Genomic DNA, 24,243 nt, shown 5'->3' with positions numbered 1-24,243 from the left:
GTTCGTAACGATCAGCCAGTGATTTGCCAGGAGAGCTTTAGTGTTTTATGACAGTTTATTACAGGCAGTCCCCAGGTTACATACAAGATAGGGTCTGTAGGTTTGTTCTTAAGTTGAGTTTGTATGTAAGTCAGAACTGTATATTTTATCATTGTAATCCCATCCAGAACTTTTTGGGTCTCTGACAATAGGATTTTAAAAATGTTGTGTTGTCATCTGAACCAGGATTAACACTAAAGCTTCATTACAGACACCTGTGATAACTGTTATAGCTGATTATTGTAGTCTAAGGATAAAGTACAGTAAATTACCAACATCCAGTGGTCCGTTTGTAACTAGGGGTCGTATGTAAGCCGAGTGTTCTTAAGTAGGGGACCGCCTGTATATATGTGCTGTAAAGTTTGTCCTGGTATTGCTAATATAAAATCATATATATTAAATAGTATAATTTAGGGCTCATGTAGAAGGGCGTTTTTGATGTCCGTGTGCTATCCTTTTTTTGCGGATGGCATTAGGACCCATTGTTTCCTATGGCTGTGTTCACATGTCTGTTTTTCCACGCATGTGCAAACAGTGAGAAAAATTGCAGCATGCATTATTTTGTCTCGGATGCGTACCATATACATCCATAGAAGTCAATGGATCCACACACAACAATAAAAAAAAAATAAACGGGACATGCATGACATCCGTATGCTAGGCAACCAACTGTATGGGGCAAAAGAAAGAAACCCAGCACACATGTCCGCATTTTTTGCAGATGCGCAGCAGACACACCCCCTTTTTGTCTTATACATTTTTATGTACTTTATTTTGCACTCCAAATGTCATTCCTCTCTCTTTATTTTTTGGATCACTACGATTGCAGGGAGAATTTATATAAGTTTTATTAGGTTTTAAGAGATTTATAAAAAAAATTCACATCTTTTGTACATAAAAAATATTTTCCATTTTGCCAAATTCTGAGGTCAATAACTGTTTCACACTTTAGTGTACAGATCTATGTAAGGTGTTTTTTTTTTGTGGTACATGCTGTTGTATTAATTTATATCAATTTGGAATCTAAATGACTGTTTGATCGTTCTTTTAATTCAAATATTTATGGATGGAAAAATCAGGAAAAGTGTCAATTCGGACATTTGGGCGCTATTTTCCATTACAGTGTTCACGGGCGGGGTCCCGGGGCCCCCACCATCTTGCTCCCCCTAGGGGCCCCCACCAGATCGCACACCCCGCTCCTCCCCCGCACCCCTTTCTGAGCCGCCCGCCGCCCCGAGACACAGGGGACCGCCTCCCTGCCACGGCCTTCCAGCTTGCCCATCCCCCTTGCATGGCCTCCCCGCCCGTCCATACAGCTGCATGGCGGAGCCGCCCGCCCATCGCTGTCCGCCCCGCACATCACCGCCCGCACGGCACAGGTGACTCCGCCTCCGCAACCTCCCTCCCCTCCTTAGCACAGGTAACTGCTTCCCCATCCACCTGCATGGCCTCCCCGCCCATCCCCGCTTGGCGGAGCCGCACGCCCTGCACGGCACATGTGACTCCGCCCCCCCCCCGCGCTCGACCCGTCCCCTCCCCCCGCTCAACACCCCCCCAGCGCTCGACCCGTCCCCTCCCCCCGCTCGACACCCCCCCCGCGCTCGACCCGTCCCCTCCCCCCGTGCTCGACCGAGCAAGGAACCCTCCCCCCCCCCCCCCCGCCGAATAAGCAACCGACCTACCTCCCATCCCCCGCCCGCCCGAACAAGCACCCGCCCGAATGACACCCTGACGCCATGGCCGGTCACTGGGGGTAAGTATATACATATGTAATTGTCTGTGTATATGTATATATACTGTGTGTATATATACTGTGTGTATGTATATACGCGTGTATATACGCGTGTATATACGCGTGTATATAGATGTGTATATAGATATACTGTGTGTATAGATGCGTAGATATACTGTGTGTATAGATGCGTATATATACTGTGTGTATAGATGCGTATATATACTGTGTGTATAGATGCGTATATATACTGTGTGTATAGATGCGTATATATACTGTGTGTATAGATGCGTATATATACTGTGTGTATAGATGCGTATATATACTGTGTGTATAGATGCGTATATATACTGTGTGTATAGATGCGTATACTATATTTATATACGCATATATTTACATAAGCATATATGTGTGCACATTTTTTATATATGAATGATGTGGTTTTTGTATATGCTGTGTATATGGTATGTATGTATATGCTCTGTATACTGAATGTGTGTGTATATATGGGTGCAAGTATACGTGTGTAGAACTTTATGTGTGTATATAAGTACCGTATATACTCGTGTATAAGCAGAGTTTTTCAGCACAAAAAATGTGCTGAAAAACGTCCCCTCGGCTTATACACGAGTCATACAGTCATAAAAAAATCTTTAAAAAATAATAAACTTATATACTCACCCTCCGGTGGCCCGGACCTGCAGCGCCGCTCCCCCGATGTCTGCGCGGGTCCTTTTCTGGCTCCCGTGGCCGTCTTCTGTCTTCACTAACTTCGTGTCATACTAGCGCCGTCCAGGGGAGACGGCGGCGCCCGGCACGAAGTTAGTGAAGAAAGAAGACCGTCGCCGAAGCCAGAGGAGGACCCGCGCCGACATCGGGGGAGTAGCGCTGCGCATTGGGGCCACCGGAGGGTGAGTATATAAGTTTATTATTTTCTTTTAATGCTGGGCTGGCTGTATATTACTGGGGGCTGTGCTGTATACTACTGGGGGCAGGCTGGGTAGTGCTGTATACTACTGGGGGCAGTGCTGTATACTACTGGGGGCAGTGCTGTATACTACTGGGGGCAGTGCTGTATACTACCGGGGGCAGTGCTGTATACTACCGGGGGCAGTGCTGTATACTACCGGGGGCAGTGCTGTATACTACCGGGGGCAGTGCTGTATACTACCGGGGGCAGGCTGTATACTACCGGGGGCAGGCTGTATACTACCGGGGGAAGGCTGTATACTACTGGGGGCAGGCTGTATACTACTGGGGAAGGCTGTATACATACTGGGGGGTGTCTGTGATTAATGCATTTCCCACCCTCGGCTTATACTCGAGTCAATAGGTTTTCCCAGTTTTTGATGGTAAAATCAGGGGTCTCGGCTTATACTCGAGTATACACGGTATATAAAGGTGTGTAAGTATCAGTTTATAAATGTGTGTAATTGTATCAGGGTACATTCACAAGAAAGTATGGGGGGCGTATATCTGGCCGCAAATTTGGTACCGGATATACTTCCCTCATAGGCATCTATAGTGCCTGGGCTCGGAACGGTGAGCACAACCAGTGCTCACTGTTTCGTGCTGTGGTCGCAAGAGAGATAGAGCCTGAACTATCTATGGTTGTAAGAACGACCATGCGGCTCTATTCTCTATGGAGAGGGGAGGGGTGAGCCGCGATCACCTCTCCTCCTCTCAATAACGCCACCATACGTTTATGTGAATGCAGCCGACATATGTATATATTTTTTTTAAGAGGAAGGAGGGCCCCATGCAGAAATCTGCCATGGGGCCCAATCTCTCCTAGTTACACCACTGCTTGCGGGCTGAGGTGTATGTTACATTGGCCTGCATGGCTGGTGTGGCTGCTTGTCTGATGCAGGCTGAGATGTTTGTTAAATGGGACTCGTGGCTTTGCAGGCTGAGGTGTATGTTGTATGGGACTGTATATCTGGTACGTGTGAAGGATGTAAAGATGAGTGACTGGGGCTGTATGTAGCTGTGTTACTAGGGATGAGGCCGCTGTATGTAGCTGTGTTACTGGGGATGAGGCGGCTGTAAGTAGCTGTGTTACTGGGGGCGAGGCGGCTGTAAGTAGCTGTGTTACTGGGGGCGAGGCGGCTGTAAGTAGCTGTGTTACTGGGGGCGAGGCGGCTGTAAGTAGCTGTGTTACTGGGGGCGAGGCGGCTGTAAGTAGCTGTGTTACTGGGGGCGAGGCGGCTGTAAGTAGCTGTGTTACTGGGGGCGAGGCGGCTGTAAGTAGCTGTGTTACTGGGGGCGAGGCGGCTGTAAGTAGCTGTGTTACTGGGGGCGAGGCGGCTGTAAGCAGCTGTGTTACTGGGGGCGAGGCGGCTGTAAGCAGCTGTGTTACTGGGGGCGAGGCGGCTGTAAGCAGCTGTGTTACTGGGGGCGAGGCGGCTGTAAGCAGCTGTGTTACTGGGGGCGAGGCGGCTGTAAGCAGCTGTGTTACTGGGGGCGAGGCGGCTGTAAGCAGCTGTGTTACTGGGGGCGAGGCGGCTGTAAGCAGCTGTGTTACTGGGGGCGAGGCGGCTGTAAGCAGCTGTGTTACTGGGGGCGAGGCGGCTGTAAGCAGCTGTGTTACTGGGGGCGAGGCGGCTGTAAGCAGCTGTGTTACTGGGGGCGAGGCGGCTGTAAGCAGCTGTGTTACTGGGGGCGAGGCGGCTGTAAGCAGCTGTGTTACTGGGGGCGAGGCGGCTGTAAGCAGCTGTGTTACTGGGGGCGAGGCGGCTGTAAGCAGCTGTGTTACTGGGGGCCAGGCGGCTGTAAGCAGCTGTGTTACTGGGGGCCAGGCGGCTGTAAGCAGCTGTGTTACTGGGGGCCAGGCGGCTGTAAGCAGCTGTGTTACTGGGGGCCAGGCGGCTGTAAGCAGCTGTGTTACTGGGGGCCAGGCGGCTGTAAGCAGCTGTGTTACTGGGGGCCAGGCGGCTGTAAGCAGCTGTGTTACTGGGGGCCAGGCGGCTGTAAGCAGCTGTGTTACTGGGGGCCAGGCGGCTGTAAGCAGCTGTGTTACTGGGGGCCAGGCGGCTGTAAGCAGCTGTGTTACTGGGGGCCAGGCGGCTGTAAGCAGCTGTGTTACTGGGGGCCAGGCGGCTGTAAGCAGCTGTGTTACTGGGGGCCAGGCGGCTGTAAGCAGCTGTGTTACTGGGGGCCAGGCGGCTGTAAGCAGCTGTGTTACTGGGGGCCAGGCGGCTGTAAGCAGCTGTGTTACTGGGGGCCAGGCGGCTGTAAGCAGCTGTGTTACTGGGGGCCAGGCGGCTGTAAGCAGCTGTGTTACTGGGGGCCAGGCGGCTGTAAGCAGCTGTGTTACTGGGGGCCAGGCGGCTGTAAGCAGCTGTGTTACTGGGGGCCAGGCGGCTGTAAGTAGCTGTGTTACTGGGGGCCAGGCGGCTGTAAGTAGCTGTGTTACTGGGGGCCAGGCGGCTGTAAGTAGCTGTGTTACTGGGGGCCAGGCGGCTGTAAGTAGCTGTGTTACTGGGGGCCAGGCGGCTGTAAGTAGCTGTGTTACTGGGGGCCAGGCGGCTGTAAGTAGCTGTGTTACTGGGGGCCAGGCGGCTGTAAGTAGCTGTGTTACTGGGGGCCAGGCGGCTGTAAGTAGCTGTGTTACTGGGGGCCAGGCGGCTGTAAGTAGCTGTGTTACTGGGGGCCAGGCGGCTGTAAGTAGCTGTGTTACTGGGGGCCAGGCGGCTGTAAGTAGCTGTGTTACTGGGGGCCAGGCGGCTGTAAGTAGCTGTGTTACTGGGGGCCAGGCGGCTGTAAGTAGCTGTGTTACTGGGGGCCAGGCGGCTGTAAGTAGCTGTGTTACTGGGGGCCAGGCGGCTGTAAGTAGCTGTGTTACTGGGGGCCAGGCGGCTGTAAGTAGCTGTGTTACTGGGGGCCAGGCGGCTGTAAGTAGCTGTGTTACTGGGGGCCAGGCGGCTGTAAGTAGCTGTGTTACTGGGGGCCAGGCGGCTGTAAGTAGCTGTGTTACTGGGGGCCAGGCGGCTGTAAGTAGCTGTGTTACTGGGGGCCAGGCGGCTGTAAGTAGCTGTGTTACTGGGGGCCAGGCGGCTGTAAGTAGCTGTGTTACTGGGGGCCAGGCGGCTGTAAGTAGCTGTGTTACTGGGGGCCAGGCGGCTGTAAGTAGCTGTGTTACTGGGGGCCAGGCGGCTGTAAGTAGCTGTGTTACTGGGGGCCAGGCGGCTGTAAGTAGCTGTGTTACTGGGGGCCAGGCGGCTGTAAGTAGCTGTGTTACTGGGGGCCAGGCGGCTGTAAGTAGCTGTGTTACTGGGGATGAGGCGGCTATATGTAGCTGTGTTACTGGGGATGAGGCGGATGTATGTGGCAGTGTTACTGGGGGTAAGGCGACTGTATGTAGCTGTGTTACTAGGGATGAGGCGGCTGTATGTATCTGTGTTACTGCTGGGATAGTGGAAAGGAAGCAGGAGGACGTGTATGTAAGGTACACTCAGTGGGGGCCTCCACCAGATTTTGCGCCCAGGGGCCCCCACCAACCTTAATCCGGCCCTGGAGGTGGGTACGGCTATTGGTATTCATAGACTGATATTAGTCTCTGCCCTCTTCCCCTCTGGTGAGAAAGATTTTTGTCAAACACTTTCAGAACAGAAAATGCCATAACTTTGGAAAGAAAAGGACGAGCAGCACAAAGTAGGCATCATTCTGTTTGTTTTCAAAGGGGGAATCACATATAATAATTTGGTAAAATCACTACAGATTTACAGTTATGCTTTAAACTTCATTATAAATGCCTTACAGCAGAATATTGCAGCCTGAGACCAAAGTAAAGGTGGGACCAAACAAAACCTACAGAACCAGCCATGGGTACCCAACCTGTAACAGCCTGTGAACACCCAGAGTCCATTTGGGTCATTAGCATAATTTTAGAAGGAAGGAGGCCATGAATAACAAATATAGCTAGCGGGGCATACATTTGCAGTGATGGAGAGGAGGAGTGGTGACCCCTCCCCTCTACATAGCGATGCACAGCGCCATAACATGGGGAAAGATAGGACATGTCCTATCTTTTTCATGTGTATGGAGCAGTACGGTGCCGCACCGTATCGCTCCGTGCGCCCATTGCCAGCCTATGGGGGACGTATGTACGACCCCTAAGGACGTGAGAATGTAGCTGGTGAAGTGTACATGGTTTGTCATGCTTGATTTTGATGATAGAAGTCAAATTTGAATGTAGATTGTAACAGGTATATTTGTTGGGGCTTGGGGATAAGGTTCAGTAAATTACAAGCACTCAGAGGTCACAGAGGGCAAAACGGTATGTTAGTAATTAGGAGTCGTCTGTAAGTCAGGGACTTTCTTTAATATTAAGCAGTTTGTTTCCTGGTCTAAGGGTTTCTGCACCCATTGCAGAAATCCCAAAGTCATTCCGCAAGCATCAGCAACAAATAAAAATTGCCTCTTTCCGGATGGCGCCATTGGGTGGAGCTCAACCTGTGCAATGCACGATTTCCACACCACAGATTGCCACAGATGAAAAACTTGCAGCGGAAAGGCATTTTAGTTGTATTTGCCACATTTTTGTGTATGGGATTGAAGGCAATCCAATACACTATGATGATATTATATTGTGCTGCGGATTTTCCACATGGAAATTCTGTGTAGCAAACCCGCAGCCAATATGCACCGTGTGCAGATACCCTGAAGTTTTTACACTATAGATATCATCATTTCGCCTCCAAGTGTCCCACTGCATCTCAGTGATCACAAGCTCTTCACAAGTCCCTTCAGCATTCACCTGAGTGCCTCGTGGACATTGTTACAGTTTCTGCGATGCTCATAAGAATCTTCAGCAATGGCTCCCATACATGGAAGATAAACACCATTAGAAGGAAAACACCTTTCTATAGCAGCATAATAAAGAATGCAATTTACCTTTCCTTGTGAAGCCACAGAATGCAGATTATGAACGTTGAGGTTATTGGATAGGAGGGGGTTCCACTGATTCACTTGTTGACCGTGATGCTGAGAATTCAGTAAATCATTTGGGATATTTATCGATTGCTGCTCAATGTGGCTCTCTGAGCCAGGATGATTTAAGACAGAATGACCTGTACTTGAGCCATCTTGTGAAAACGTGTTATCATCAAAATGTGGCAAGAGATCTTCTTGCAATAAATCCACTGGATCAAGCCCAGTAAAGGGCTCTGAATGAGAATCCACTTGTTGCAGCAGGTTGTCTTCTAAAGGAGAGAAACCATTGCTCTCCAAATGATCATTAAAGTGGCTCAAACGAACAGAGTGAGCATCTTGGGATGGAAAGTTCATGGTCATGGGAGACATCTTTGTTCCATTGTAGTTCCCCTGAGGATGTGAAGAATGCACCATCTGGAATTCATTAGAATGTAGTTGTTCACTAGGGTTCAATATATGCTGACCAGGCTCCTGCTTGGCTCCCAATTCTGAAAACCCTGGACTTTCAGTAAAATCGGAGAGAGAATGTGTAGCATGATTTAGATGGCTGTTGGAGAAAGGGTAATGAGAAGTAAACGTTGGTGCCTCATTCACAGAACATGGCACCGGAGAGTGGCTATCATATGCGCTATCGTGCTGAGTCGCAACTGGATTGCCACAGAAGTGCAAGGATGTTGATGTGGATTGAGAAAACTGCTGTAAAGGCAAAGAATCTTGTGGAGTTGTGTTATTGACCATAGGGATTTGCTGGACATTAGAAGTCCTATGGGGTAAAGACACATTAACCTCCATGAAAGTTTTTGGTTGATTCAAAGTTTCCTGATCTGTGTTCAAACTGTTCCTATTGTGCTGCTGTATTGAGACCTGCTGTTGCGCACTGGCTTGAAACAAGGCAAAATCATGGTGTGTTACAAATCCTTTACTTTGCTGCATAGTCTGAGAGTTTCCACGTTGTTGGCTGAATGGGGAGCCATTCTGATTTGGAATAGCTGTGGTAGTTTGGTGACCCCACATGGGACTTCCATCATCTGCAAACATACCATTACCTTGGGTTGGAGGATGTATTGGAGAACAGCTGAACTGTGATCGTGGAGACAAAACACTTTCAACAGGACTGTTGTACGAGTGGCCAACTTGGTGCAGCTTAATGGAATCAAACTGATTGAGCGTATCAAACTCACTGAGTTTTTGGTGTATTTGAGTATCTTGTACATGGTTTAAGGAATCAACGTGGAGAGGTTCAAACTCTGCTCCAAGGTTCAATTCATCGACCAGGGACACAGGATCATGGTGGGCAAAGGCATCATCAGACAGACCCAATGTTTCATCAAAGAGGTGTGTATCATCAAAAAAATCCATCATGGGATCCGTCATATTGATGGTCTGTAATGCTACGGGAGCTTCATTAAGGGCTGCTTACGTCAGGACCCGAGCCATGGCGGAGTGAATCCTCCAAGGGGGATGTTAAACATGATTACATTATTAGATAATTAGCCTGGAGGAAAGAAGAGACAGAATTAGTACGGTTTAGTGTATAGGCAGAGATTTCAGCTAGGATTCCACAGCTCTGCCTACATTTCTCATTTCATTATTCAATATATTTAAGCATAACGAAACATTTTTATTTTTAATTTCATAAATCAATAGAGCAAGGGATAATAGTAAACTTTGAAATATATTATGCTGATTAAAGCAAATTCTCAGTGATAATTTTAGCTTCTCCTTTCTCCTGCAGTGAGTAGTGATCGGATATCCCATTCACATCAGAGATAAAGGAAGCAGCATAAGATCTGAATCCATACCTAGAGAATATTTCCCTTAACAATTCAGCTCCAAAGAGATAGGACTATCCAGGGACTCTCTGTAAAGAGTTAAAAGGAACCAGTCACTTCAGAAACCCCCAACAGCAAACAGTACCCTATTCTCTACTTTGCAAGTTTGCTTTTGGTGTTTCTAATTACTTTTATTAAAGGAGTTGATATGGTTTGTAAAATAAAAAGTTATATACAACACTCAGTTTTCTATATCTCTACTTGCTTTCCTTCTATAGAAAGCTTCTATGTTCCAGTGTTCTAATGGCTCGTGCACTGATGCAACATAACATGTCCGTGGACAGATTTCTATCCACTGGAAGGAAACAGGTGCTTCATGTAGAAGGATGGCAAGCAGAGGTCTAAAAAACAAAAAAACTGAAATTGATACAGAAAGTATATTGGAAGGTTTTATAACTTTTCATTTCACAAACATAACTTGCTGAAAGTGAACATCCCTTTGTGGCGCCATGTTTCAAAGAAGTGGGAACGCTCCAAGACGCAATCAAACTCCCTCCGCCTCCTTCTGGCCATTTTGACTTCTTACCTTGCCCTTATTCTATAACTATCAACTACAGGCAGTCCCTGAGTTACATACAATATAGGTTCCATAGGTTTGCTTTCAAGTTTGTATGCAAGTCGAAACTGTATATTTTATAATTGTAGATCCAGACAAAAATTTTTTTTGCTTTTTATAAATTCTTTGCTGTAATTGGACCAAGGATTATCAATAAAGCTTCATTACAGACACCTTACAGCTCATCATTGCAGGGACTAAAGTCTTTAACTAGGGCTTGTCTGTAAGTCGGGAGACCGCCTGTATCGTCCTCAGCAGAATCATCACATATGCCTATTGCGCTAAGAATTAGGTGCTGCCTCTTCCCATAGCTGTTTTCACAGATGTATCCTAGCAAATAATTGTTTTGGGTTTATGGTGGGGCGTCTGAAGTGACAGGTTCTCTTTAAATGATTAGAAATATTCTCAGATACCTCCATCTCTCAACTGTCAGTGGAGAACAGGACAGAAAGCAGATTTAGGCCCCTTTCACACGAATGTGTGAAGGACCGTTATCCGGCCATAGTGTGTGTGGACGCTTATCAGTCCCTATAGAAACCTATGGCGCCCATTCGCCATACTGTGTCGTTCACGGGAAAAAGATAGAGCATGCTCTATCTTTTCCCAAATGTACAGCTGGCCACTATACCTCACTCTCCAGCACACGGCTGTATGCTTGCCTGGGATAGACCAGTGCTGCCTATGGTTGTTCGGCTGCTGTGATACATGTCATAATGTTACTAAACATCAGGCAAGATGGCATCCCTCAATCGTGGACAGAAAGAGGAAAAGAAAAAAAAAATCTACAAAATTAGAGATTAAAAAGAAGTGTGATTGTTGACACAATTGTCTACATAGTCTAATAATAGGCATCAAAGCCCGAGAGAGAGAGAGACACAGATAGAGAGAAAGAGAGAAAAAGCTTAATATAGCATACATCCTTTTCATGTTTAATAAGTGCATGGTTTTGGCCATTGTTTCATATGACTGTGATTACTCTTATATTATTTGTATATGTTCCCCAGAATCTGTAAAGCGCTAAAGAATTTGATGCCACTATATAAAGATTATTATTACTTTTTAGGGAAAGCATATGTAGTTTTCTGTGTTTGCACCTGTTTATACAGACAATGTCGTTTCCTACTGAAGTAATATGGGGGTTTCTCACTAGAATAATTCACAAGGAGTTAAAATTCAACATATTTGCCAAGAAATGTGTGAACATACCCTTAGACACCCCAATATAAGGATACCAGCACAGTCCACAAATGAAAATCCCTCAGTAGCGATTCATCACCTGTGAGTAATATGCAAACTACCTTATGCATTCATATTCATATAATGCCTACAACAGTTCTGATTGGCTGTCCACTGAAAAGTCTTCTTGCCTCATGTACTGGTTCCTATAGATGTGTGAAAACACATCCACTGAATAGAAGACATGTGTCAACGGTCTATGGAGATTTGTAGGTTTTTTCATAAATGCATGGCTTATCTTCTTAAGTTTGCTGACCAGCTGTAGAAGGACATCTGCATCATGGGGACTGTTCCAGAGAGATAAAACTGAGCAGACAAATTTCATGACTGGGCACTACTAAGGCATAGCTTCAAAATAAACAATCTTAATAAAAAAAAAAAAAAAAAAAATAACCATAAAAAATGAACACTGTAAATAGTTTATAGAAGGCTAAGTTCACATCTGTGTCGAAGCCTCATGTAGGAACAAATGAAAAATTAAATAAAAACGCTGCTAGGCTTGGTCAGTTTATTTCTGCATTGAGGATTCCTTTAATTTTTTCCTATTGATACTAAAAGAGCTTCCAATTGCTATCAGTATTTGTTTTTCATTATTCTCTTGCGTAAAAGAAGAACGTAACAAAAACCCTAAGGTCATGTTAACATTATGACTACATAGCATTTACATAAATATGGAGTAATGTAATACAGTAATGTATGTATTCTGTGTTAACATTTGTGTGCATCTGATTTTACCCCAGATTATTCAAACAACAACAAACTTTATTTTATGGCTGTATTATATAACAATACTAACTACAAAGACGGAAACAGAATGAGGCATAAGGAGATGGGAAAAGCACAACGGAAAATGTCATTTTGGCTTAAATATTCCATTAACCCGAAGTCTGAAACGTCAATGTCAGGCAGTAGGAATTTGTGCGAGCGTCAAACATTCTCAATTTGGAGGGCCACTTTAACCCCTTCCCGACATTTTACGTAAATAGTACTGCATGGCGGGAGGTGCATGCCTGCAGTATGCAGTATTATGACCGTATATTCCGGCGTATAAGACGACCTGGTGTATAAGACGACCCCCTACTTTCCTGTTTAAAATATAGAGTTTAAGATATATTCGCCGTATAAGACTACCCCTTTTCCAACGCATACAAAACACAACACCGGTAGTACACAGCACAGCCCCCGGTAGTACACAGCACAGCCCCCGGTAGTACACAGCACTGCCCCCGGTAGTACACAGCACTGCCCCCGGTAGTACACAGCACTGCCCCCGGTAGTACACAGCACTGCCCCCGGTAGTACACAGCACTGCCCCCGGTAGTACACAGCACTGCCCCCGGTAGTACACAGCACTGCCCCCGGTAGTACACAGCACAGCCCCCGGTAGTACACAGCACAGCCCCCGGTAGTACACAGCACAGCCCCCAGTAGTATACAGCACAGCCCCCAGTAGTATACAGCACAGCCCCCAGTAGTATACAGCACTACCCCCGGTATACTCACCCTCCGGTGGCCCCGACCTGCAGCGCTGCTCCCCCGATGTCCGCGTGGGTCCTCTTCTGCCTTCGGCGCCCGTCTTCACTAACTTCGTGCCGGGCGCCGCCATTGTTCTCCCCTGGACGGCGCCTAGTATGACGCGCCACTGTTGACGTCATACTAGGCGCCGCCCCGGGGAAAAGCATGGCGGCGCCCAGCAGAAGAGAGAAGACTGCGCGGAAGACGATCCGCACGGACATCCGTCCCAACGGAGGGTGAGTATGCACCCAATGTCTTTTTGAGGCTGCCGGCAGCCATCGCTCTGCAAACACCCGCGATCGGTGCTAGCGGTAAGCCTTACCGGTAAGCCTTTGCTGCAATATGCAGCAAAGACGTACCGGCTATGGAGAGGCCAGAGAAGACAGAAGATTTTTTTGTCTTCAAAAGTCGCCTTATACGCCGGTATATACGGTAAGTCATGCTTCTGGCACCGGCTCCTGAACTGACAGACACCAGCTGTAGGTGCCAGCTGGCACCCATCTCTAGCACCCGTGATCAGAGTTTCCTCCGATTGCAGGCTTTAACCCCTTACACGACTCAGTCATGCAAGGGTCTTCTGCACTAGACTGGACTCCCTCCCCCGCAGCACTTAACAGGGATCCTCCGCTGGCAGCCCCGGGGTCTGTCGATACCCTGAGGCTGAGCGACTTCTTCCAGCTGCAACAGCAGAATACCTATATAACACAAAAATGTTCTAAAAATCGATCAAAAAAAAGTTGTGACCCACAATGGTACCACTGAAAAGGACAACTCAACACACAGGAAATAAGCCCTAAACCAGCTCTGTCAACCAAAAAATATTGAAGGTTATGTCTCTGAAAAGATGTCGATAGGAAAATAAATGAGATTTTCTCTAGATTAGTTTTTTCTTCACTAAAATTGTAAAAAAAAATATATATATATATATATATATATTTTAAAAAAACCTATATAAATGAGGCATCACCGTAATTGTAGTTCTCAATAGAATAAAGATAAATTGCAATCAGACTGAGCCCCGCCCCAGACTTTTGTATTTCTAAATGCAATGTAAACGCCCCATGTGACTGCACCCTAAACATTCAGTACTTTTTTTCTTTTCTTGAAAGTATCGTATCAGTATTGAGCATCGCAATACTTTTCTGGGTATCGTATCAAACTCAAAATTCTGGTATCAGTGCAACCCCAATATACAGGTATATATGGCCAAAAAACTAAAGATTGTATAGCCGTTATGAAGGTGCAATGCCTGAATGGCGCAGCGTCCCTTTAATGCCCTGGCTTGGTGCACCCAGGAGAAATTATAAAAACACATTTGTCTACCCCACAATGACATTTAAAAAAACCAAACCAGCAGCAAAGTACCAGTACAATAAAAAGTCTTTTCACAAAAATGCCCGATAGGTCAATCGATTTTAAAATGCACTCTCACACCCCCACTGTCAAATCAGTGGTCAAGTTCTACAGAGCTGAGGTATGCCATTTCACCAATTCTCATAAAAGTGAATTCAATTTAGGGAGACTGTATTTCAGTGCCATCTCCGTAAAACCTGAACACCACTGTCTGCCATAAAATTCAGTGCGTGCGTGGTGGTGGTGGTGGGGTTATTTTAGCAAGAGACATGGATCCTAGCTCCTAGCTCCTGTACCAGACAATTATGGCAAGGCAATACTACTAGTGATTTATCAGAACAACAGTTTGGATCTGTCCAAGCACAAGACACAGGACCAGAAGCAGTTGGCTTTATGTCCCTGTATCCGCACTTGAACAACAGCCACAACATTTATTACCCATTGGAGCCACAGCTGCAGGAATGGCGCTGGACGCTACAGAGGCGCAGAGCAGCCTTCTTCCCGTTACACAATCCTAAACAGCGGATCAGTGCAAGGGCCTGTGGATAGGTCACAAATAGTTTTTCCTGGCCATAGCAACTAGGGACCTTTTATAGATGTTTTTTAACAAATATCAAATATTTATTTTACCATTCACTTAACCAAGTTCAGTTTTTCAACAGTGCAATATGTGCATGGGAACCAATCCTTATATGCAGCATTAGAGCCCAGTTATTTTCTTTTGCTCTGTTCTTTTGCTTCCGTACACTACTTCACAGCTGCTGTTTACTGGCTCCAGGTAAAATATATCAGATTTCCATGTCTCCTTAGCTATTTACTTACTAGTAAGCGACTCACCCTAACTGCAGCTGCTTCAAATAAAGAAGTCCTTGTCTACTACTGCTACTAGAGGGGACCTAATCCAGAATGGAGGAGTAGAGCCGGAATCAAAAGCAATGAATACAGTATCAAATCTATATATTGGGATTAACAGAACACTGTATCTTATAAACAACATTTTATAAAGCGTGGAATTCTCAACTGCACAGCTTGTTAATAGAATGTGAAATTTTGGACATGTTTTCCTAAGACCACTTTGTGAGGGTGTGTAGGAGAGTTTTTGAGAAGGTTAGTTGGTAAAGAACCTTAGATGACATCACTCTGGTCACATGACATATTGTGCTGAATGATGAGAATTAGGCAAGGGGAGGAGTATAAATGAGTGACGATGGGAGGACATACAATCATTGAGTTGATATCAGGGAAACAATGTTTAGCTAAAAGAAGGGCATTCACATTTATTTTTATTCATTTGTCATATGTAAACATTTCTTCAATTGGATATTTAAAAAAAAAAAAATAAAAAAACAACAAACACCTTACATTTTGGCAGCAGTGGCCAGACATGCGCTATTGAGCCCTGCCTGATCTCCTGGATTCAGCAATTATTACCACAGGACGGTTAAAGGACCTGCAGTAACCCCAAGGCATTTCATACATAAAAACCTTTTGTTTCCTTGTGCAATCACTCCAGCAGAGGTGGCCGTATCCAAGGACACAGTCTTGTTTGCAAGAGACCATACGACTACATCTATGAGAAATTATCTTCACATAGGTAAAAATCTTTTAATAACATTTAAATTGAAGAAATGTATATATACACGGCAGAGTAATGAAACTAAATGTCAATGCTTAGATGAGAATACCCCTTTAAAAGACCCATGCGGGTGAGGGCTCCTGAGCACATGCTGTAAGCATATTGCAGCAAAGACTTACCGGTAACACCCGCAAAAAGATTGCGGTGTGTGGGTGCCGCCATCTTGTTGGAGATCGTCGCTTCCCGTGACATCATCGTGGAGAGTCGATCGATTTTGAAAAATATAAAAAAATTCTATAAAAGTGATCTGAAGGTCGTACAGTCCTAAAAATGATAGCATTGAAAACGTGATCAAAAGTCGCAAAAAATGAGACCACCCACAGATTCTACACCAAAGTATGAAAAAGTCTTTGGATCCTCTCCTGGTAGCTGTGCGCACTCGTCCGCGCTCTACGTACTCTCTCTATGTAGAGCTGATGGCTGCGTGTACTTGGCTCCGAAGCCGGGGCTATTAACCCCTTAAGGACGCAGGGTTTTTTCGCTCATTTCGCGCTCTCCACCTTCAAAAATCCATAACTTTTTCACTTTTACGTGTACAGACCTGTGTGAGGGCATATTTTGTGCGTAACAAATTTTACTTTCCCGTAATATTATTTATTTTAACATGCCGTGTACTGCAAAGCTGAACAAATGTTGAAAAATTGAAAAAAAAAAAAAAAAAAAAGTGTCACGTTCTTGTGGGCTCAGTTTTTACGATTTTGACTGTGCACTCAAAATAAACACCTCATTCTTTATTCTTCGGTTCGGTACGATCGCGGTGATACCAAATTTATATAGGTTTTATTGTGTTTTAATACATTTTCAAAAAAAATTAAACAAATGTGTACAAAAAAGAAAAAAAAATTTTTGCCATCTTCTGAATCTAATAACTTTTCCATACTTTGGCGCACGGAGCTGTGTGAGGTGTTATTTTTTTGCGAAATGAGCCGACGTTTGCACTGCTACCATTTTGAGGTCTGTGCAACATTTTGATAATTTTTTATTCCATTTTTTATGTGATGTAAAAAGGTGTAAAAGTCGCATTTCGGACATTTGAGCGCCATTTCCCGTCTCGGAGGTCACCGCCGCCCGTAACCATTTTTATATTTTGATAGATCGGGCACTTTGGGATGCGGCGATACCTAATGTGTCTGTGATTTTTACTGTTTATTATGTTTTATATCAGTTCTAGCAAAAGGGGGGTGATTTGAATTTTTAATCTTTTATTAATTTTTTTTTATTTTTAAATTTTTTTTTTTTTCTCTCACCAATTCTTAGACCATCTAGGGTACCCGAGGCTACCATGGCAACCGATCGCCGTCGTCTTTTAAATGCCGCCGGCGACTTTGCCGGCGGCAATGAAAGGGTTAATAGTGGTGGGGGTTTGCTGCAATATGCAACAACCCGCACCCTTGTATGAAGAGGACTCAGCCCGTGAGCCCTCTTCATACATTCCCTATATCTCTACGCCGTAGAGCTACCGCTTACCGGGTGATCCGATCCACTTCTGGGCAGCCCCGAGGTCTGCCAAGTGCCCTGGAGCTGCCCGAAGTTCTGAGCAGTCAGACCCCTTCCAGCATCACTGGTTCAAGTTCAAGTATGGAAAGTAAAAAAAAATAAATAAAAATCTAAAAACACTAAAGTTTACCCATTAGAATAAAAAATAAATACATAAAAATATAAGCCCCTAAAATGTCACTTTCCCATAAAAACACTTAAGTATAAAAAAACACAAACAAAACGCAAACGTAAAAAACTTTCCGAAAAAAGATCATTTTTATTTAATACCTTTTTTAAAAAATAAATATGCTCTAAAAAGTGATAAAAAAAATGTTCCACACTCTAAAATAAGACCACTAGAAAGAACATAATAAAAAAGTTATGCATATGAAAAGATGGCGATGCTAAAATGTACAAGATTTTCTCCAAATTCATTTTTATTCAGTAAAATTGAATAAAATACACAACCCCCCCCCCCACATATTTGGCATTGTTGCATCTGTGACAATCTGCATAATAAAACAGAATCGTTATTAGATCCGCAAAGCGAACCCCGTGTAAAAAAAAAAAAAAAAAAACGCTCCATTATTTTTAATACCCTATAAAAAAAGTTCTAAAAAGTGATTAAAAAAATGTTATGCACTCTAAAATAACACTAAAAAATAACAATCCTTATCGCAAAAAATAAGTCCTTAACCACATTTGTGAGGCGAAAAATAAAAAAGTTATGCTTATGAAAGACGGTGATGCTAAAATTAACAACATTTTTGCCAAATCACTTTTTATTCAGTAAAAATGGAAAAAAAAAAATCGACATAATTTAAGTATTTGCGTAATCGTGGAGACCCATAGAATACAAATAATATACTTTTTTTTACAATATGGTAAACGGCCAAAAAACACCACAAAAAATCTTCCTAAAAATTGATGGTTTTCATTTCCTCCACCAACAAAGAGTTAATAAAATCTCACCAATTAGCTATAGATGCCCCAAAATTACGTACCAAAAAAGTGCATCTCATGTAGCAAAAGAAAATAAGATCCTATAGGTCCACATTTTTTAATTTAATCCATTGTAAATGTTTAATTTTCCACCCAAAATGAGTGTATTGTGAAAAAATATTACAATTTGTAGACTGCACCTCCATTTTGTTTTAACCCCTATAAAACACGTAATGGGGTAATTTATGAGTCTAGCTATTATTTAGGCCTCTCACAGTCAATTTCACTGCTTTTGCCGAGTTTCCAAAACATTTGAAAAATGGCACCCAAATTCTGAGCCTCATAACATTCTAGTAAAATATGTGGAATCTTAAAAAACCATGCCAACATAAAGCAGACATTTGGGAAATGTAAGTTATGAATTTATTTGGGTGCTATGACTATCTGCATCAAAAGTAGAGAACTTTGAAAATAAAGAATGTGTTTAGAACTAAACACAAAAGATTTCATCCAAATTTTTAAACTAATTTGAAGTACAATGTGTCACGAGAAAACAATCTTATAGATTTCCAAAGCTATAAGCACTTATAGTGACAGGGGGCACTATTGAAAAATGGGGCCGTGTCCTAGAGGCCAAAAGAGGCCGAGTCCCGTAGGGGGTAAGGATGCTGCTTATTTCTCACTGACCACTCAGTTTGCAAATCATGCAAGACACCTCCAGATTCATGCATTGCTCTCCTTTTCTTTCTATTCAATAATTAGGATAACCCAAATCTAGACAATGACATAATATAATGTAGGACACACCCTGTGGTCACAGATGCTTTTTATGCTACATATAAGAATCTTGTCCATTAATAAGTTCACTGCTGAGGACTACCAAATACAGAAGTGAAGGGATATTCCAAAGCAGGCAAAGTTCTTTTAATTATAAAAGTTTTGTTACTTGTGACCTGGAAGCGGAGATTGACCCTGGCTACTTAAAGGAAACCTACCACTTGTAGTGGCAGGTTTCCGATGGCAATACCGGGCACCAGCTCAGGGTGAGCTGGTGCCAGAGCCTATTTTAGTTAGTGTTTTAAACCGCGGTATCGCGGTTTAAAACACTTTTTAAACTTTATAGCCGGCGCAGGCAGGTACGCGCTCGGCGCTTACCGTGCGCGCGGCTACATAGGAAGTGAATGAGAGCCGCGCGCACGGTAAGCGCCGAGCGCGTACCTGCCTGCGCCGGCTATAAAGTTTAAAAAGTGTTTTAAACCGCGATTTAAAACACTAACTAAAATAGGCTCCGGCACCAGCTCACCCTGAGCTGGTGCCCGGTATTGCCATCGGAAACCTGCCACAACAAGTGGTAGGTTTCCTTTAAAGTTATCAAAACTAAGGGAATCCTATTGATGTAAATCAAATGCATGAAGGCTATTTTGTCCACATCTAGGCTAGAACAATATTATAGCGTTAAAGTTCTGTCCAGTGTCAGGGCAGAACTGATAAGAGGAGAAAGGTTATACCACTATCAGCCTGACATCATAAGCACTCAGGAGATGGAGACAGGACATTCACCTTTCCCCAGATAACCTCTGCATTGCACAACTACTAGTGCATGACAGATGAAGACCGGACTGATGGCTGCTTCTAGTTAGAATGCTTAGGACATCCGCTATAATATGAAAGACCTTAAATAATGGTGAGCCCCAAGGGACGGGGTCCTGTAACTGAAGTGCCAGCTGTCAACATGTTTTTCTACCAGACAGAGCAGGAAGTATAAGTCCTGACTGTTTAACTAAATCTTTACCTCAGTCACCTGCAATACAAGTCAATTCTTCAGTTCTAGGATCATAGGCAAGATTCAAGATGCAGAATTTTGGATATGCTGAGCCAGTCAGTCATTATACAGACATAAGAAATTTCAGATTACAGTCGCTTACATCTCCATTGTAGAACATGGCCTATTAACCAGCAATAAGGGGAGACATAGGGGAAATCCAACTGCCCAGCATCTGCCTTCCACCACACAAAATAATTCCCCACAATGTGTTTATACCATCATCTAGGGACACATTTGTGCAATAATTCCACCAGCAAAACACTGAACTGAGTCAGCACCAAGTGGAAAATGATGGAGTGAATCTGGTCATATCATGTCAGTGGGGGAAAGCCTGAACAATATGAGCAGGTGACCACAGACAACAAAAGGAGGCCAGAAGATCTCATCATCCATAATGGGGTTCAGCTGAAGCCTGTTCAGGTGTTCTGCATGTAGGACTATTTTATCTGAAAATGTTTGCAGAAATCTACAAGGGCAGAGCCTAAAACACAGATGACAATATTTTGTCATAGTAAAGTAAACATGTATACAAACATTGAATTAGTTGGTGTGCTATATGTTAACAATGGACAGCGCACAGACAAATGCTTTCCTATGGGCTCATACACACTGCTATGTTTTCCACTACCCAGAATGAGAATTATAGATTGTAGAGTTTGTGGCTCAGGCAGTCTTTTCTAAGAAGGGGTTCTTAAAGAAAGAGGTGCAAGATGCCCCTTTTGAGTATATAATATTACAGATGGTTAGATTTCTAGAGATGATCGATCCAGGAATTTGCTCCAAGATTTGGAGTTGTGAAGGAATTTTTGGATAACTGGTTATACCCCTTGAGAATTTTTGCAATGCTCTTAATAAACATTTTAGGGTACTATAGCCTATGGATGTTCACAATTCAATGTTCACACATTTTTTGGTACAAATCTATACCAGGGCAGGCCTGACTTAGAATCGCCTGGCGGCACTGGGAGCCACCGGGTACGTAAGGCAGTCAAGGACTCCCGTTTTGCCACAATGGTGGGGGTGATATCAGTGGAGAGGTCTGCCCTGGAGTCTGAAACATACACATGATCAGCTTGTATTTTTTATAAAACAAATATGGCTGCATTTTAACATATCAGTCTGTTACATAAAAAAGACAGCAATACTTTTGGTAGCAATCCTCTGTATAGAACTCCAGGTGGATTACATGCCCCAAGCCATATAATCACACAAGAACATAGAGTTCATGACCGACAGCTCAAATTATATATATCAACCCAATACCAAGACTATTGACAATTCAGTCAAATGGACCAGTCGACACACCTGTCATGTCTTTTGACATAAATACTTCTATTCTATAATGTGACAATTCTGAAGAGGTTTGTTGTTCCTCTAATATTCCTACTACCAGCATAACATATCACCAATGACAGGCACCATATAGCAACAAACCATTTTAAATTTATTCACACATTTCTAAGAGTAATAACATCATCACACCGAATCATGATTAAAAAAATACCCAAACATTGTTATTTCATAAGGAACAAACTTAATAAAACAGATCTATCAAGAGAGGCAAAAGTTTTCTTACGCAGCTTCTCAAGTGTGAACAAAGCCAATACCAGTTACTATTCCCTACTTAAAAGGGTAGATCGTGACAAGAGTAAAGGAGATCCACGCTGATACTAATCTGTCCAATAAGATCCAGAAAAGAAAAGGGACAATAAGTTATAATAAACATACAGTACACTTTGGCCTGGTGTGAAGTGAAATCGATACTTCTCTGCTACAGTAATAATGTGGGAGTATGGCTTATGGGTCACGGATGGCCCGGCATTATGAACTTTAGATGTAAGATGTAGAGCATTTCCAGGCTTCAAGAAACTCTACATCTTATAGTCAGTGCTTCAGGGTAATGCTTAGAAGAAGCCCTGCACACATGTAATTAAAGGAAACCTACCAGTTAGAATGGCAGGGGTAAGCAGTAAGTACCGAGCATCAGCTCAGGGTGAGCTGGTGCCGATGCTTAGTTTCGTTAGTGTTAATAACCGCTGTATCGCGGTTTTAACACTGTTTAAACTTTAGAGCAGAAGAGGCTTCGGCGCTGCGTGGCCTATACACAGTCCATGAATCGCTTCAGAGGAGCAAGCTGATGCCATGTCCATTCTCCATGCTTTACACAGCAACTATGCACAAGGAAGTCAATAAATGATACAGAAAGATTGTGAAATAAAATTGTGAACTGACAGAAAATAAAAATAGACAAATACCAAGGAAAAAGATTGTGTCAGAACATAGGAGGCAATTATGGCACTTTATTCACTTTCCAGACATACTTTCCAGTAATCTGTCATTTTAGAGAAAATTTCCCTTTCATCTTTATACAAATGAGGTTCTAGTGCACTAAATACGGGGCCCACCAACTGCTCCTTTCTTTTGCCACCTTATTTCAATAGGGGACATCAATCATTGTGTAAGGCTGGGTTCATACCTCATTATTTGCCATACGCCAGAATTCTGACATATCCCATGTCTATACAGTGGGATACGTCACCCAGGGCCCTCCCTCCGCTCTGAATGCAGGGGGAGGAGTATACATGCGATGAATGGGGTGTTCACCCAGTGATGTCACTGTCCTAATATGGACAGTGACATCACCGGGTCCTCCCACCTGCCAAGCGACGTTTGTGCTCATGGTGGCTGTGGGTGGAGAAACTGAAAATTCGAAAGAGAAAGAAGTGTGTTATCATGGACCAAAAATATGGTATAACGTAATTTTTATTAGTACTTCAACTTACAACTACACAAGAGTTAAAATCAATTAAAAGTACATGAGTACACAAAAAACACACTGGATGGTCAAAGCGCAATGCAGAGGTCGCAATAACATTTTTCCAGAAGGGTAATAATACTCCTCTCACAATTTTTGAGGAGTATTGTTAACCCAGGAGGAGTACGAAATGTTCACTAATAAATATATAACTCCTAGCGTATATGGCGTTATAAGACGTCTATTAATGCAAGGAAAAAGTTACAGCTCCTGTTTTCTGTGCTTAAAAGGGTTTTCCCACAAATTCAAGTTAGGCCCTATACACGGGATAGGGTCTAATTTGAATTCCTGGGAAAACCCCTTTGGGGTGCATTCACGCCTTTTTAATGCGTTTTTGACGCATCCAAAGGCTTTACATGTTTAAGTAACATTGCGTTTTAGCAAATGCAATGGAAACAGAATGTTATATCAACATGTGATCAAGGCTGAAGCCTTTGGAATGCGTCAAAAACTAATTAAAAAAAAATGCAACGCATCGTGTGAACGCACCATCAAATAGCAATTACATTGCTGTCAACATTGTGTTAACAAAACACATGTGTCAATACAATTTTATTGCATGCGTTTTGTAAACGAAATGTTGACAGCAATGTAATTAGGCAAATCTTGTCTCAGCTGTTGTGATGCATTTGAAAACGTATGTAATAACCTCACCCTTAGGCTGGTGCCACACGTAGTGCTTCATCTGCGGTTGCAAACGCAGACAAAGTCGCGCCCACCGGGGCGTGCCTCGGCCCGATCGCATCAGCGTTTCTATGGAAACGTTTGCGATCAGGAACTAGCCGCCGGTGTTTTGCGCTTTGTCTGCATTTGTAACCGCAGACAAAGCGATACGTGTGGCACCAGCCTTAGGCCATATGCACACAACCATGTGGGGGACGCATGTACAACTGCAAGCTTTCGGCTGTACATATGTCCCCAATAGATGGCCGCACGGAGTGATACCGCTCCGTACACGGGAAAATGACATGTCCCCGTGTTGCGGCCAGTCCCCAATGTATTAAAATTGTATTTCAAAGCCTGCACAGCTACGGCCTGGCGGGCATACGGTTTGTTTGAATGCAGCCTTACTGTCTACAGAGTGGACTATTTAATTAATAAAATTATTTAATTAAATTTGGGAACTTTTTTTTTTTTCTTACAGGGGCACATTTAGGGAGGAACACATAATATATGTGTTCCCTGCTTTTCTTTTATATAGATCACAGGGATCTAATGGTAACAGCCCATTGGATCACTGTCATCAGTGATCTGTCTACAGAGACATGCGGAGAGCCTCTCACTGTATACAGGGGCTGCTGTGACAGGAGACTGATAATAATCTGCCCCCTGTCACAGTACACGATCGG

General features: G+C 43.9%; 1 protein-coding gene across 2 annotated transcripts in view; it reads right to left on the bottom strand.

Annotated features, from left to right (window-relative positions):
• CHD9 (chromodomain helicase DNA binding protein 9) overlaps window positions 1–24,243 on the bottom strand; it is a 151,790-nt gene that overhangs the window by 121,083 nt on the left and 6,464 nt on the right. For both annotated transcript variants that reach the window (XM_072117699.1, XM_072117700.1), the window contains exon 2: window positions 7,667–9,200. In XM_072117699.1, coding sequence (XP_071973800.1) covers window positions 7,667–9,079 — 1,413 coding nt within the window. In that variant the 5' untranslated portion in view covers window positions 9,080–9,200. The remainder of the gene's footprint in view (window positions 1–7,666; window positions 9,201–24,243) is intronic.

This window comes from Engystomops pustulosus, chromosome 7 (genome assembly GCF_040894005.1).
Source record: "Engystomops pustulosus chromosome 7, aEngPut4.maternal, whole genome shotgun sequence".
Lineage (NCBI taxonomy): Eukaryota > Metazoa > Chordata > Amphibia > Anura > Leptodactylidae > Engystomops > Engystomops pustulosus.
This window is presented reverse-complemented; position numbering and strand designations above follow the sequence as displayed.